The 17,392-nt window shown below is 30.7% G+C and overlaps 4 protein-coding genes across 4 annotated transcripts; 2 read left to right on the forward strand and 2 right to left on the reverse strand.

The window, feature by feature from the left end:
- Positions 1–9,944: 9,944 nt before the first annotated feature.
- On the forward strand, positions 9,945–10,421 carry MONOS_14977 (putative DNA polymerase; the record flags this gene model as incomplete). The annotated part of the gene is made up of 1 exon (XM_067867820.1): positions 9,945–10,421. The coding sequence occupies one exon, from the start codon at positions 9,945–9,947 to the stop codon at positions 10,419–10,421; it is 477 nt and encodes a 158-aa protein (XP_067721820.1).
- Positions 10,422–12,730: 2,309 nt separating this feature from the next.
- Positions 12,731–13,453, reverse strand: MONOS_14978 (uncharacterized protein; the record flags this gene model as incomplete). The annotated part of the gene is made up of 1 exon (XM_067867821.1): positions 12,731–13,453. The coding sequence occupies one exon, from the start codon at positions 13,451–13,453 to the stop codon at positions 12,731–12,733; it is 723 nt and encodes a 240-aa protein (XP_067721821.1).
- A 322-nt stretch (positions 13,454–13,775) lies between these two features.
- MONOS_14979 (uncharacterized protein) lies at positions 13,776–14,933 on the reverse strand (the record flags this gene model as incomplete). The annotated part of the gene is made up of 1 exon (XM_067867822.1): positions 13,776–14,933. The coding sequence occupies one exon, from the start codon at positions 14,931–14,933 to the stop codon at positions 13,776–13,778; it is 1,158 nt and encodes a 385-aa protein (XP_067721822.1).
- Positions 14,934–15,145: 212 nt separating this feature from the next.
- MONOS_14980 (uncharacterized protein) lies at positions 15,146–15,637 on the forward strand (the record flags this gene model as incomplete). The annotated part of the gene is made up of 1 exon (XM_067867824.1): positions 15,146–15,637. One exon carries the CDS (start codon positions 15,146–15,148, stop codon positions 15,635–15,637), a length of 492 nt encoding a protein of 163 aa, XP_067721823.1.
- Positions 15,638–17,392: the final 1,755 nt, after the last annotated feature.

The following is a 17,392-nucleotide window of genomic DNA, read 5'->3' on the forward strand; positions in this document are numbered from 1 at the left end:
ACCGTTGAACTTTTTTTCGCATGCAGAACATATTCTTGGATAGTTAATTGTTGCATTCATAATATGTGCAAGTTCTGGAGTGACAGACGATAAATTATGAAACATCTTTGCGAACACACAGTACAATTCTTGTTGGCAACCAACTGATAGATTGTTTTTCTTGTACCAACAAGATAAGAATTCATTCGTCCATTTCACTTCTTCTTTCGAGTTTCGAGCTTTGTCCATTATTGTTTCAGGAGCGCAAAGAGAATGAAGATTCAATGATATTTGAGCGATCTTCCCCACTCGCCTTTTCAATTGACCACATCGTTGAAATAATGATCGAAACAGTTGAACCAAGGATGCAACACAACAGGTATTTCCAATGTTTGGCAAAGGTGAAATTGGACAATAATCCATAAATGGTTGTGCGTCAACCATATCAACAATAATTTCATTTTCTTCAGAGATGGAAATCACATCACAAGAATTTGAATCATCACGAATAATTCTGGATGATTCATCTGTAGGTAATTCAATATCCATTGCTATGTCTGATATTTGAGAAAATGATTGCACTTCTTGTGTTCCATTGCACGTGCACTCAATTTGTTTACTCGTTATTATGGAAGAATGATCAATCGAGAAGATATCATCTGTTTGATCAACGTCCAAGAATAAATCATTGTCACTATCATCTTCCATTTGTCCTTGCACGTTATCGTCTGCAAATGAATCCGAAATGTTGTTCGAAACAGTTCGATTTGATTCGAAAAAGCTATAAAGTGGATCAACGTCTTTTTCATGCAAATCGTCACAATTCAAAATTGTGAAATCGTCGTTATAAGTTTCGAGTGATTTTTTCTCTGATTTTTTCAAAAAGGATTTATGATTGAAAAAAATATGAAGTTGTTAATTTATTAACAAAAATTACAAACTTTTATTGTATTTTTTACAAATCTTGAACATTCAGAAGATTCTGTTGAGTTGGTCATTATGAATTTTTCAAACTTGATTTCATCTTCAAAACTTAATTCTGAGTTAAACAATAGAATAAGTTGATGAATGGAAATAATCCTATTAATTGCATTTTGAACCAACAAACTTGATTTTGTGTTATAAAAAGATTGCCTTTTCCTTTGAGAAACATCGAAACTTAAATTAGAGGAGCTCTGTTTTGCGAAGTTATAATTGCCCAATGTGCAATTAAAGCCCAGTTTTTCCAGCTGACAGAAGCTGAATTCATGACAAATTGTTTTCAATAATGCAACTTTGACATGTTTATTGTCTTCGGAGTTGTAAAGACTAGCCATTCTTAACAAAACGCATTTCCATTTTTCTGAAGTTGCCATTTTGAACAAAGGAAGTTAAAACCTCAATAAATGAAAAAACCAATAACAAACCATCAAAAATTTTCTGAATCTTTGTGAAAAACTTTTTTCCTTTATTTGTGTGAAGGAACATGAACTTCAACATTTTCACAGCCAGATGAGTGGATTTTTCCTCAATGAAATTCCAGACATCTGCGCACTTTTCACTTTTACGAGATGCAGATAGATCCGAAAAAAGCATTTCTTTACCGAAACTTGAGAACAATGTTTCTTAAGCACAAAACAAATTACTGAAGAGATAATGGTTTAACCCATCATTTGAATAACAAACTTTTTTTATGAAATCTGTGAGAAATAGGAAGGAAACCGTTGAAATACAAAAATGCTAAATTCTTTATAAATAATATGGATTCTTATGAAAGTTGTATATTTTCATTTATATTTTTGTTCTTCTCTTTTCTCATAACTTGTTTTTATTAAAGCATTGGTGGAAACGAATATTAACTTGAATATTTTTAATGACAAAGCAATGGAGAAGAGGCATGCCTATTATCTTTGAGGATAACAGTGAAGCATTCACCTTTTTTCTCAACTCGAATCTAAAATTATTAACGGAAGAAGAAATTCGTGAATAAATATTAGTTGTTCAAATATAACGAAATAATCTGAATTGGAGTTAAGCCATGAAGAAATGAAAACAATTCGGCATTTTGTTATCTTTGGAAAATGTTCATTCATAATTTCTATTACTGGAAAAAAGTTAAATGCAAGCACAACAACAAAACAAAGAGATTTTTCAATGAGTTCAACAGTCTGAATATAAATCTCAGTTTGATAACTTTCTTTTTTATTTTTTAAATTAACTGAAAATGCTTTGAATTCAAGGTTGAAGGAGCATTTAACAAAGAAAGCTTGTTTTGAAAAAGAAAATTTAATTATTGAAAAAATATTATCATTTGCTATATCAAAAAATGACTATTGAAAATTCATGACACATCAAAATTTGCTTCATCAAGAAGAAACAGTTTATATCTGTATTTTTTCTCTTTTTTTATATGTTTTCACGAAATTTTTTTTAAAAAGTTGTTTTTTAAGAAATTGTGTGTTCATAACATATAATAATACAAAATGATGCATTTCAAGCAACGAATAATCCTTCTTCTTCAACGCACAATATGAAGCTTCAACATTCATGCGATGAGAAAAGTTTTAAAAACAACTGATCCATCATCTTTTTCTTTATCAAAAAATCACTTCAATCTATTTTCATCTTTCAACATTTCAAATAGAGAAACTTCATATAATATTTTTTTAAAATTTAAACATTCTTTTGACATTCTTTCTTCATGTCTTTTGACATTAAACAATAATATTCTGTTCAATCTGCACTATCCTTGCTTTTCCGCAACATGGATGAATTCAATGGGAAAGATTATAAAATCAGAAATGTTAATTTTCTAATGGAGAAAGATAAGAAAGCCTCAGTTCTGTTCTTTAAGTATCTTTTTCATTGAGTTCATAATTCATTATTTTCATTGCAGATGATTTCAAAAATTTGTCTGATTCACAAGAGACTTTAAGGCCTTTCGGCAAGAATTTGAAAAATGTGAATTTTTGACTGTGTTTTTTTTGCAATAGAGCATAAAGATTTTTAACGAAAAATTTTAAATAAAGTATTGAAAAATGTTTAATTTCTTCAAAATTAAATGGATCAGAATTATAACACTTTTTTGTCGAAGGATAAAAGCATTTTCCTTTAAAATTCAACAAATTATAAATTTTTCTTTCAATCATTTTCACAGAATTTTCAAAAATATCCATTTCTTAACTGTTCACATTTCATTTTTCCCACAGAATACTGATGCTTTGATTTTTCGGAATATCCCTTCCAACTCAGACTTTCGTTTCTTCAGCTTTCCCTTTTTGTTTCATGCAACGCTCCGCTGTTGAAATTCATCGAACTTATGCATTTGAAGGCTGATGTTTCAAGCAGATATTTAAAGAAAGGAAAAATCAAAGAATAAGCATAAGCAGTTGAAAAAAAGGTCGAAAGCCATTGAGGATAGAGAAATGAGCATCAAAAAATGACATTTTTGAAGAATTCCATGAGACCACTTTTTGATTATGTTAATTGCGAAAATTTTTGGTATCTGAAAAGCGAGAAATGTTTTCTTGCATTTGAACTGTCAAAGCTATATCGACAATTAGTGATTAATCAACGAAAATGGATTTCCGCAAATCTCTTTTCCACAAATATATGTTTTCAAAACTTTTTCATATCACATATTTGAAATAACAGTTATTTGTGGTGGACTGCAAACAAAATGAGGCAAACATCTGAACAATGGACAGATAAAGAAGAATTAGAAGAGGAGGGAGAATAAGAAGCGGAAGCAAAGGTGTGAACTTATTAAATGGTAACAGTTACTCCGTCAAACCCCTTTCATGCATTTTTATTTAATTTTAACAAATATCTCTTCTGGTCGATGTTTTCCTTATTCAAATGCTCTATCAAAGTTATTCCTTGTGTTTTGTTTGATCCTTTGAAAAGTATTTTTGTTCCACACTTGTCTCTGAGTATCTCCAGCAGCAATGGACGACACACTCTGATCACATGCGCGCAGCGTCTGTGCATTCTCAGCAGTTCCTCTTAATGTTCCTGTGAGCTTATCTCGCTTTCTGCACAAAGCTCTTGAAGCCCCTTCACCCACTTAAATGACTGTATCTTCAAAAGAAACATACTCAACACATCTTTCTGAGTGATCATTGCAGGCATTGAATTTTTTCAGTGCCTCGTCAAAAAGCATCTTTAACGTGAGTGAAATCAGCCCGTTTTTTCATCTTTCTGCTTTTCTCATATTCGATCTGCTCCCTTCTATCGCATTTTGTATCACAAAAGAGCGAATCACAGCGGAATAAAATGATTATGCACACAACTCAATCGAAAAGCCATTTTGGCAATAACAGAGTTCCTCCTCCTTCACTCAAGAAGAATGCTGCCTTAGAAGAGAAGAAGGGAGAAGATGAAATGGTTATGAAGAATTCACACGATAGATGCTGTTAGCAGGAATATCTAAAATTTTGTTGTTCAATTGCAGTTTTGTGTGATGTGCATGCAGTTCTCGATTGTTCAGAAAACATCAGCTTTGGTTTAATTTATATGTGGAAAGGAGAAGTGTTAAAAAAATAAAAGAACGAATGAAGCTGAAGAAGGTAACGGAGATACAAAAGTTCAAAAAGAAGAAGATTATGATAAGGAATGAATGATTTTCAAAGCTTTTGAATATATCTCATTTCCTCGAGATATGAAGAAAAATTCGTCGTTGATAGAGAGGTTTTGTGTTTGAATAGGGAGCAAAGAAAATAAGATAACGATATGAGTTGAGTTATTGAGTAGGAAAAAGTTGAACAAATAGTGAAGTCATTTGGAATAACAGAATGAGATAATTCAGATGAAATAAATGTGATTATGAGTGACTTCAAATATTCAAATTCAATTTAGAAAAAAAAATCCATAACAAATCTCTTTTTTTCTTTTCTTTTCTTTTTTCTTTTTTTAATTTCTTTTTCACATTTTTCTGAAAATTTGTGTTATCTAACTTTTCGTTTTCTCAACTACCATTCTATCCGGCACTTTTATTTTTCCACTTCTTTTCGAATATTTAAACATCCTCCTCTTTTTTGATGGACATCTATGTTTCTCCTTCATCACTTTCATACTCCCAAATGGAATTGCGAGAAATGATGAAAAATGATCAAATGAAGAAATGATGATAACGATGGTGATTGCATCACCGATGAAGTGGATAACAAAGAAAATGAAGTAATTGAAGATGAAGAAAAATAGAAGTTGAGGCAAATATCCCATTTTCTTTTATTGAAATTTTGTCAATTTTATTAAAGTTTATCTATATATCATTCTTTTTTTCTTCTCTTTTGAAAACTCCTTCTCGTTCATTTATCAAAATGAATATATAACATTTTTCCTTTTCTTGCTTCTTTTTCTTTCTCTTTTGTTCTTGCTCCTCCTTTCTTTCATCTTTAATCACAAAAATCTTCAATTTTCAGATAAAATCAATAGACTGTGGAGATCGCATTCTAATTAAAAATGAATACATTTTCTGTCGATGTGGCAACTCTTTTTTTGGAGGGAAAATCACCTTCTTATTCCCATTTTGTTACCAGCTTCTTTGAATCTAAGTTGGATGAAAGAATTAGAAGAGAAATGGAAAAGAAAGAAGAAAAAGTCCAATTTGATTCATGAAAGCTTTTGTTGGTTCCAAAGTTTTTGTTGACATTTGAAAAATGAGTGTCATCAAGCTGGAATGTGTTGTTTGCACGCAGCATATCCCCTGGTCACGATTTTTCTGGCATTATCAAAACAGCATTCTTCAGATATCTGGGGCAGTTGTCGCGTTGTCTTGTGAATGAATGCAATCTGTCATCTGAGTTGAATTTCATGGAGAATGGATGTTAGCGATCGGAGAATAAGTAGTATATAATGCGAGTAATTAAACCCACATTTAAAAATGTGGCCCAAATTACTCACATTACGGCTCCAAATAACATCAAACAAGAAAATTCATAAATTTCAACTTAAATTAAGTATTAATATTTGAAAAATGATGTGTTTTTTCACATACTTTAGTGTGATCCAAAATATTTACTGTTTTAAATTATTTCAGTTCATTTTTTTAATTCATAATAAAAATGTCAGTTCATGTTTTTTCTTTTTTAAATTAAAGCAAATTTGAAAAACTCATATTTATATTAGAACTAAAACGAAATGACTCAGTAATGCGGTATTCGATTTGACTAATACCAATAAGTGAAATATAAAACCAAAAAGTGAGACTTAAAACCGTTTTGATTGAGTCAAGACCAATTGATTCAATTCTGGGTGCATGATCACCATGAAATTAAAAAAATGATAGTTTAAAAATTTTCAATTTTGAATTTATAAATGAAGTTTATTTCATAAAAATTATTATGTTCATGTTTCTTCTAGAAAAAAATGGAGTTTTAAAGTTTTCACACTTTTAAAAATCCTTTGTTCAATTTTCTATCTGTCAAAATAGAATGAATTCAAAAAATAAAAAGTGTATATCATTCTTTTGATTATTATTTATTGATTTGAAGTGTTCAAATATAATGATCAAAATAGACCAATGTTATAATAAATTAAATTAAAAAGAAAAGCAAAACACAGATTCAAATGACTTAAACAACAAAATTATTCATTGAAAACACATCTATTCAAATAATTACACAAAAATGATAAAAATCGTTAAATTTCACACATTGCTCATAAAAAAATGAACAAACTTTATTGTTCTGAGGAAAATATCCATCAAAAACAAAAATTAACTTAAATCAGTGAGTTTCTCAACTATTTCAAAACCAACGGCTCTTACAATGAATGCGAATAAGTAAAAAATGTGGTATTTCAATGGAAAAAACCAAAATATCAATCACCAAATTTATCGACATTTTGTTCGTGATCATCAATAAATATCATTCAAACACAAAAGCAACAATGAAATAAAAAACATATCAAAAAATTAATAAAAATGAACTGCTCTGTAACAGAAAACACAAAAAACTTCAAAGAATTTTGATCAAAATTGATATATAATTTTTGTATTTTAGATCACAAATTAGATTGAGAGAAAACCGAATTGATTGAGTCAAAACCATTAAAATAGACAAAAAACGTTTTGACTAAAACAATTCGAATTGACCCGCTAAATTCGTTTAAGTTCTATTAAGCTTTCATAACTTAAGGGTTATACCATGGCCTTTCATAATTAAGGTCAAAGGTTCAATACCCGTTAGAGGCGACAAATTTTCAAACATTTGTCAAATCAAATAAATCATGCCTCTTTGCGATATATGAGACAGAGTTACTCATAGCTGCGCTGCAGTCAAATTCGCAGTGAATTTAGAACTCAAATTCAAAATCTAATTCACAATAATAAATGATAAGTGATTAATGAAAAGTGCTTAATGAAAAGTGCTTAATGAAAAGTGCTTAATGAAAAGTGCTTAATGAAAAGTGCTTAATGACAATCAAAATTAAACAATAAATAATTAATCGATATCGATAATTAAAATTAATCAATCAATAATAATAATTATTGAAATCAAATCAATTACAAAACAAAATCCCAAATATTGAAAATTTCCAAAACTTTCAGTTCTTCTAAAAAATTAAATTGGACCCTTTTTCATATTTATTTTTAAAATTAAACAGGATCTATTTATGTGGGGGGAAAATGACAGAGATTTTTTAAAATCGAAATTTTTTAAATTTCTATAAAATTAGGAATAATGAGCAAACAAAATTTTAAGAATAAGAAATTGAAGCCATCAGAAATACTTGCGAAAACATTATTTCGACTTGACGTTATTCCTGCTTTTGGAAGAGGATCTTATCAAAAAAATAAGAAACTGTTGAAAGATTATGGAAAACAACAGATTCAAGAACAAGAGTTTTTAAATGCAATAGACGAAAATATATATGACGATGTTCAACTCTCTAAAACACATGACGAACGAAAAGAATTGAGAAAACAGAAACTTTATTCTATTATTGAAGCTGCAAACACTTTCAAATTGAGACGTGAAAGAGCAAAAGAGCTTGATGATCAAATAGCAGTCCTCAAAAAAGAAAAAGCAAAATTATTAAATGATATTCCAGTATTAGCAGAAAAAATGATGAGATATCATCAGATTAATAAAAAAGATACATATGGAGGTGAATTCGTTAGTACTGGAGATGAGCAAGCTCGTGAAGCTTGTAAGGACTTTAAAGAATTCTTGGAAATGAACACAGATACTGAACAAGCTTAATTATTGGATGAACAGTAACATGAGCTCAAAACCAATAATAAAATTGATTTCGAAATGTTGAATAACGAAACACGTGCTAAACTGTTTCCTGAATTGAAAAAATATCTTGAATCACTTGTTGATAAAATTACGAAAGAAGATAAATATGTGTTCACATTGAAAATTGGGAACAAATGGAGATCCAAAAAACTGACTCCAGAATTGTATAAACAGTTACTGTCAAATTTTACTGAAAAGAATTTTATGATAGACTTGTATGTTGATAATCAAAATATCAATTTTTCTGATCCTGAAGAGAGTGATATTCCTTCATGGAGCTTATATTCTGCTATCCACATTATGAAGCTCGAAGATTTTATAAAACTTCATCCTTCATCAAAAATTGATAAACAGATTTATAAAGATAAAGGAGGACACTTCTTCGATTATGTAACTGTTGAATCAGTTAAAAAGCCTGTGACTGATTATCTTAATAGACTTCAAATTTTTGATAAATTGACAGATAATAATAATAAAACTCGAAAAGAATTATTTGATTGCTACTGGATATATGCCTTAAATTCATCAGGACTATTCGATGATGAAACACTTGACAAGATAAGATTGCGGGTGAAAAACAAATATTTATCGTCAACAAAAATAGATGCAATATGCGAAGAGTTTTATATACACTGCATTATTCATGAGCTTGATGATGAAGTAGTTGGACATAATAAGTGTAGAATGTCAGCTCCTCAAAAAGCATTAAAACGTAAAACATATCTAGGAGTTGATAAAAAAGAAGCTAAATATATATTTGAGCTTAATCTTTATCAAAAGCATTATTTTATGGAAGAGAGATCTCCAATCACAGAATATTATTTAGATCATATGAACACACTGGATGAAACAGAATACAATGTATTTTATGAAGGATCGCACAAGTGTAGAGCAAAAGGAAAGAGAACAAAAGAAGCACTAACATCAAGGAATTTGGTAAAGAAGATGTTTGCAAAACAGCTTTTCAGACCTATAACTTATGGTGAATATCTAAAGATAAGCGACATCACCAAGCCTAGTGTCAAACAGATTAACGATTTGCATTATAATCCAAAATTTTGTGTGAAATCGTTTAAGCAAATTGTGAAAGAAAAAGAATTTAATTCGATGCGTTATTAAAGCAAAACTATTTCAGACTATTATTATGCAGATTTCGAAGCAGATACAACAGGTATTCATAGAGCTTTTTACTGCTGTATAACAAACGAAAATGAAACAAAACACTTCAAAGGAGAAGATTGTGCAATTGAACTGTTGAACTATATTCCTGACAACTCTTGTGTATATTTTCATAATCTAAAATATGATTTCTGTATGATAGCTAAACATGTGGATGAACTTTCAAATCAAATCGCGAAAGACAACAGATTAATGAGAATCACAGTGAAATATAATAAGAAAACCATTGTATTTAAAGATTCATTTTCGATTATTCCAAATGCATTAAAGCAATTCCCAAAGATGTTCAATTTAAAAAATACCCAAAAAGAATTGTTTCCATATAATTACTATACATTAAAGAGATTGAAAAATAATACTGGAATTATTCGTGAAGCAGGAGAGTGTGAAGCTAAAAAGTGGAACATCGAAGATTATGAGCTTTTTAATAAAAATATTGACACTATTCCAGGATGTCGATTAAGTGATAACACATTCGATATGTATAAATATTGTGGATTCTATTGTGAACAAGATACAAAAATATTAAGAGAAGGATTTCTCAAATTTCGAGAAGGATTCATGAATGATTTCGATATTGATATTCACGATTACTGTTCAATAAGCTCTCTTGCAGATGCCACACTGACAAAACAAGTGTATTCGAAGAATAAGAATTTGTATAAACTGGGAGGAATCATCAGAGAGTTTATGCAGCAAGCTGTTCACGGAGGAAGATGCATGATTGCATGCAATAAAAAATGGCACTCCACATCTCCTATTGTGGATTATGATGCTGTATCTTTATATGCTTCTGCTATGCACAGATTATATATGGTTGAAGGAACTCCAAGTGTAATTGAAACAGATGAGCAACACTCTTATGAGTTTTTACAGAATCAGAGTGCATATGTGGTGGAAATTGAGATTACAAAAGTGAACAAACACTATCCTTTTCCTTTACTCGTATTTGAAGATGATGAAGGAAATAATTTTAACAATGATGTTATTGATAAACCAGTGAGAACAGTTGTAGATAACATATATTTGGAAGACTAGATAGAGTTTCAGAAAATAGAATTCACAGTATTAAAAGGATATTTCTGGACAGGCAATCGTGATTACTCAATCCAAAAAGTCATCGGAGAAATATTTAATAAGCGAGCTGCATACAAGAAAGAAAAAAATCCTTTAGAAGTTATATACAAATTAATCATGAATTCTCTCTATGGAAAAACAATTCAAAAGCCTGTTGATTATGAGATAAAATACATTAATGAAAATGATATAGGAAAATATTGGAGCAAAAATTATAATAAAATTATTGAGTCATCAAAAATAGCAGATTCAAGAAATAAAACTCATGTAGAAAAACACAGAAGCAGATAGACACTCATTTCACATTTAATTTATTTGGAATTCATATTTTAAGCATGTCCAAACGTATTATGAATGAAGTGATGTGTCTTGCACATGATCTCAACTGTCAAATCTATTATCAAGATACAGACTCTATGCACATTAGAATTGATGATCTATCAAGACTAGAAGAAGCTTTCAAAATAAAATACAATCGTGATTTGAAAGGAACTCAGCTGGGAAACTTCCACTCTGATTTTCCAATGAATGCATTATTCGCAAGTGAATCTTATTTCTTAGGAAAGAAAATGTATATTGACAAGCTAGTACTTCCTGAAAATAAAACATCTTTCATGTTTCGCATGAAAGGGATTAAGCAGTCAGCTGTTGAAGCAAAAGCTAAGGAATCAGATGAATGCGAAGATTCTCTGATGAAATTATACAAGTGCATATATAAAGGAAAAACAGTTGAATTTGATCTCACAAATGGATCTCCTTGCTTTGAATTTGAAAAAGATTTTACTGTTGCATCTCTTGAAACTTTTAAAAGACGCATTAAAACATCATTAGAAATAGGAATACCCCCCGAAGGGATAGAGATCCTTTGGATCAATATCACAAGCAAGTGCTCAAATAAGAGCACAAATATAGAAAAAACATTTATGAAATTCATATTATAATCAAATATTATTTTTATTATAATGAAATAATCAATAATAATAAATACAAATGACATCAAAATAAACTAATTCATCGACACAGTCGCTGAGAGCACGTTTGCGCATTCAATCACTCATTAAGAGTTTGTTAGCTGCGTCTGATTCTCTGCTCACAGAAATAGAAGTGTACAAGAAAATAAATAAGATTCCCACAAAAACTCGAGTGTTCAAAACATATTTTGAAGCTCACAAAACAGATCTCATATTTGATATCACTATTGAAGAATTATACAACAGATATAGACTGGAGTATTAAAAGAAATATAATCCGAAACAGTACAAGAAACAGTTAAGAAATAATTATGAACTCATAATAGATGAGCAAACTCCTGAGCAAAATAAATTTCTTCAAGGCACGGGATTTAAATCAAAAAAGAAACAAGAATCACTTTTTTATCAAAAATACAATTCTCTTCCTGCTGGACACTCAAAATATCTCAAGAATAGTTTTCCAGATAAAGAAAATAAGCAATACTATTTTCATCATGTGGGACAAAAATACACATTTTTGATAGATCTTATGTTTTCAGATAATTTATGTTATCTTGTTGCAATAGAACTAAATAATAGATATCTGTTTGTGGAGCCAACTAATTTTTCTTCGAAAGATGAATCAAGCAGTGGAAAAGTCACTCATTCACAGCGTTCAGCTTCTGCTGTTGTTGAAGCTTTAAACAGAATGATTATAAGGGGAATGAAAGTTAGATACTTGAGAGGAGATAGCGAACGTGCATTCAATAGCACTTTGGCTCACAAATATTTTAAAACTCACAACATTTCTTTTCAATCTCTTGTAAGTACAGGATCTTCTCACACACAAATGGCTCCGCTTGATAGAGTTGTCAGGACTATAAGAGACATGAATTATGCATCAAATCCTCATAGTGAGTTTATTAATCCAGTCAGAATGAAGCAACTGGTGTATTATTATAATAATGCTCCTCATTATAGTCTTTCAAAAATAATGAACTTCGATATCAGTCCTCAGCAAGTGTACGATAATGAAGAATTGGAAAATGAGATCATTCGTCGAATTCATCAGTTGAATTTTAATATTATTAATTCTCTTGATTACAAGCTTCCGATCAACACTATTGTCGTTTTAAAAGCTCATTATGAAAGATTAGACAAGAGAAGAATGAAAATTCTACCTGAAACGTTTACAGTAATCGGATATGATAAAGGAAAAATAAGAGTTGAGAGCAACGTTGATAATAGAATACTGCTTGTCTCAAGATGTGAAATAGCGAAACACAATTAAAAAAATTACGATAAAAAATTTTCTGCAACTTATGCTGTGCGTCTCCAAATTGCCAAATAAATTGCAGGAGGATCAATTGTGTGTGTATGACTATTACTGCCTCCTGTTGTGCTGAGACTTGCGGAATGGTTATGGCTTCCTCCAACTGCTGTGTAAAAATGGGTTTCACCTGATGAATCCCAATTAAATTCCATTCCAAGAATATTTCCAGGTGATCCGATACTTTGTAATGGGTGATATAAAGCATGTGTGTGTTCTCCACTGTTATCTATTGTGATGCTGTGAGTATGGCTTGGTATTTGAGAAGTTGTTAATGTCGTTGCACCAGAAGTTGATGATCCAGATGTTGTGCCTATCAAATCTGCAGAAGATGCAGCTCTTATAAATCTTCCATTTGTTATCATTTTCCACGATGTTCCTGGATATGTTTTTGATGGATCTGAAGCATCATATTTAATTATTACGCTGTTTATAGGATATATAACATTAACGATTGTTGTTAAAGATATCTGTTTTGCATCAATTTCTGATTTGTTGTAATAATTCTCTAATGATATTTGTTCTTTCTCGATTTCTAATAATTCTGTTCCATCCCACCAGTAATCAGGATCATTTGTCTCTTTTAAATAAAACGTTTGTCCAGTTTGTAATGTATTGACATTATCTTGAACGGAAAGCCATTGACACATATCTTCATAACTGTCAAACACTCTTGCTTTATATCCAACTTTAGCATTCAATTCAGCGAACATATATCGATTCAAGTCTTGATTTGCTGTTATTGTTTCATTAATATCTTTAATCTTTTCTATAACACTTTCTTTCACTTTATCGATATTCTCTAATGAATTATATATTTCTTTTATATTTTTGTCAACATTATTGAAATTCTCTAATGATTCATTTATTTCTTTAATACTTTCTTTCACATTATCGAAATTCTTTAACGATTCATTTTTCATCTCCTGTTGCTGTTTGTGCTGAAGGATCATCAGAGCTATATTAGCGTTGATTGTTTTTAATGAGGAACTCATTTATATATTGATAAAAATAAATTGTATTTCTTATTTTTGCTTAATAAAATGGAACACTAACTGGATATGTTATATTGAACTCAATAGTTCCCTTATTGTAATACACCACTTGTTGAGATTTTATTTCCACAGTTATGTATGATACACCATCGTATTTAATTCGAACAGAACATGAACAATAATTTTCATAACCATCACCACATCTGACTGTTATGCTGAATACGAAGTGAGATCCATCTGTGTATGGAGGAGACAAATAACTTTTTGCATTTGATACTGTGAATTTTCCAATTTGAATCCAAGCAGTTTTGTCATTGCCCGAGAGACTTTCAATATCTCCTCTGACATACATAGTGGCAAGCTCTCCATATCGACTAATAAATCCGAATGTGTTTTTCAGCAAGCTATTTCCAGTGAAAGCAAGTTTTTCTGAAGTTGGAATTCTGACTGCTCCAACTTTATTGTCAACGTATTGTTTTGTCACCAAGTGATAAATATTTGTTGGAACTGCTGATGTTGTTATTGCATTTGCAAATGTTTTGCTTCCAGTGATAGTTTCTGTTCCACTCAAATGAACCACACTTTCGTCATTAGCTTTTGAAGAATCACTTGGATGAATATGATCTTCTCTTGCATATTTATCTGATGTTCCGGCATTAACAGAACCATCCATTAACGGATTACTTGTTCCTGCTTTTTCTGATAATTCATCAGGAAGAACGTCAACTGATAACTTTCCACTTTCATCTAATCCTGCATATCCATTTGCTTTATCTTTATTTGTTGTTTTTTCATATCCTTCCAACTCAATTCCAGTTAAATCAATCATGTCTTCTGATATGGTTAGATATGATGATGCAATTTTTCCATTATTGTCAAGAGGAACATATCCATTCGCTTGTCCTTTGTTCTCAATCTTCTCACAAGTTTCAACAATATTATCAATCTGAACTGCTTTATAGTACTCGTTAAGTTCTCCCACACTAAAGTCACTAACATCACACTCAATTTTCTTTAACGCTGTTCCATCCCACCAGTAATCAGGAACATTATTTCCTTTTATAAGTATTAATTGTCCTTTTACGAGATTTCCTTTATTCACATCGATCCAAGTTTGCATCTCTGAAGCTGAATCAAACACTAAATTTCTTGTGCCTGTCTGTCTGAGCTGTCTCTGATAAATATCTGATGTTTGCATTTTCAATGATATTAAAAAACTAAAATTAATCGTTTTAACTGTTTTTAAAGATAATGTTAAAAACACTTGTGAAAGTCCCTCCAAAAAGATACATAAAACAAATGAAGGTGGAATTAACAGATTCAGACACTCAAACCACTAATCAAAACACTCAGAGTAATAATGTGGAAAATATTAATGAAAGAAATCTTTTTTATTCCAATGAAAATAGTATGCCTATTCCAATTTCTGTATCAGCGAATTTAACCAAATCAACACATACTTCAACTCCATCGATGTCTAGTACAATTAACGTAAATGTGGCTGCAGGAAACACTGATTCAACAAAGGAGGCAGCTTCAAGAAGAAACAGTCAGCAAGAGCGAGAACAATCAATTCCTGAACGGATCTCTGATCCTCGAGGGGACTTTGTCCCCGAAGCACTTCCTTCACTTCCAGAATCGTTCGATAATTTCACAGCTTATCCTTCTGTTCCATTTGAACCATCAGCGCCCTCTTCATCAACACATCCTTATCCATTGTATTCGTTGCGAGAATCAATAACTATTAATCCTGATGACGAAAACAGATTTAAAGATAAATATATCGAGTTACTCATTAATGTGATCAATTCTCCAAAAAAAGTGCTCAAGAGTTGCATTGAACCCAGTAAGATGATTATTCTTCCTGCTGATGAATTAACAATATTGATTGCATTATTGTAAGGAGTCAACGATGTTGAAATCATTATTGAAGAACAAGCAGTATCGTGTTTAGGAAAAGTGAAGTTCATCAAAGATATCTCTCGAATATTAGTCGGTGGATTAGATCTTCAAATAAAATATTATCACATTTACAACAGACTGTTAGGTTATCATGTCTCTCTTGTTCACACATTCTTGAATAACTCGAAAGAAAAATAAATGTTATATATATTTTTGAAAGAAAAATCCTTCGCCTGAATTTCAGGCAACGATTATTAAAGTCATTTTTTGAAGATGCAGAACTTTCCGTATCATCATTTTTTGACATAAGTTGAATAAATCATTAGTTGAATGCAAAAATGATATCAAATCAACTGTTTTCATAGTCAAAAATGATACGACACAAGTGACTAAGTTTTTCATGTGCCGATGTGTGTCATGCCGTTTTTGCATATGAGATGTCCTGATTTCAGTCTCAATATTGATCAATCTTATGTCTAAAACTGCAAAAGACCGGCACAATCAGCACTGCACAAGTGAGCGATTCAAGATTCTTTAAAAACAGGTTTGCAGGTCTGCGTATGTTACGTTACATAAATAATTGATTGATGAACTAATGTCAATGCACAGGGTGCACAGGGTGCACAGGGTTATTTCACTTCTTGTAAAATCAGTGGCCATACGGACATATGTGACATTATTGTTTGAAAAATATATCCAACATATAAGCTAAATACCCCTGAAGCAATAGAGATTCTTCAAATCGATAGTGCATCTACAATTTCATCTCCTGCAGTTATTGTTTGATGATACAAAGACTTACATTCATCTTTCAATATATAATACCATGATCGTACTCCATTTTTTGTTTTTTGTTTATGAACGCATTTATCTTTGATCTGCAGTTGAAAATTTTTATCTTTCATCTCACAAGGTTTATTTGCAAGAGCATCTGTACATTTCATACCTTCGCATAGGTCATCATAATAATCACAAATCCAGTTTTCAAAAGGGTTTTTGCTTGCCTCGATTATATCTTGTTTTGCTTCTGTTATTGGAATTAATCTAACGTTGAACTTTGAGAGATCTCTTTTCATGAAATACGTTAACAGATTATCATAGAATTCCGTTGTAAATGAATCACATAATTGTTCAAAGAATGAAAAGTTATTTTTGTATTTTCCATTACATGCAAGCACAACGTATCTACGATCTCCTATTTCTATTTTTAAAGGAAAAGAATTATTAGTTACGAATATAAAGTTAGCAACATTTTCAAAATTTCTTCTTGGTTGATTCTTTTCGTTTATTCTTATTACTATATCTGTAATGACTGATTTTAATGCATTGAAGTTTGCTAGTCTATCTTCTCCACAGTTCTTGAGTTCGTTTAATATTATTAACATTTTGCTTTCTACAACAGAATTAAAGTTACCTGTCAATTCTCCTATTTCTGTAACATTTCTGCTCGAATATCCAGCAAACAATTCAGATATTACATCTGTAAATCTATTCTAACCAATCCCTTGAAGTCCTTTCAATACCAAGGCAGTTTCATTTTTGATTCCAGGATGTTGAACAATATTAGCAATCCAGTTAATAACATATTCATATAGTTCATCATTTGAATCTGCAATTACCTCTCGAACAAAGTCAAGAAACATTGATATTATTTTCATGGCGACTTGTTCAAGAATTCGATACTTAAACCCTTGAAACATAGAATACATGTTTGGAATATCTAAAGCATTAAACATAACACCTTGTAATGTTAAT

The sequence above is a fragment of the Monocercomonoides exilis genome (genome assembly GCF_001643675.1).
Source record: "Monocercomonoides exilis strain PA203 chromosome Unknown scaffold45-810774, whole genome shotgun sequence".
NCBI lineage: Eukaryota > Preaxostyla > Oxymonadida > Polymastigidae > Monocercomonoides > Monocercomonoides exilis.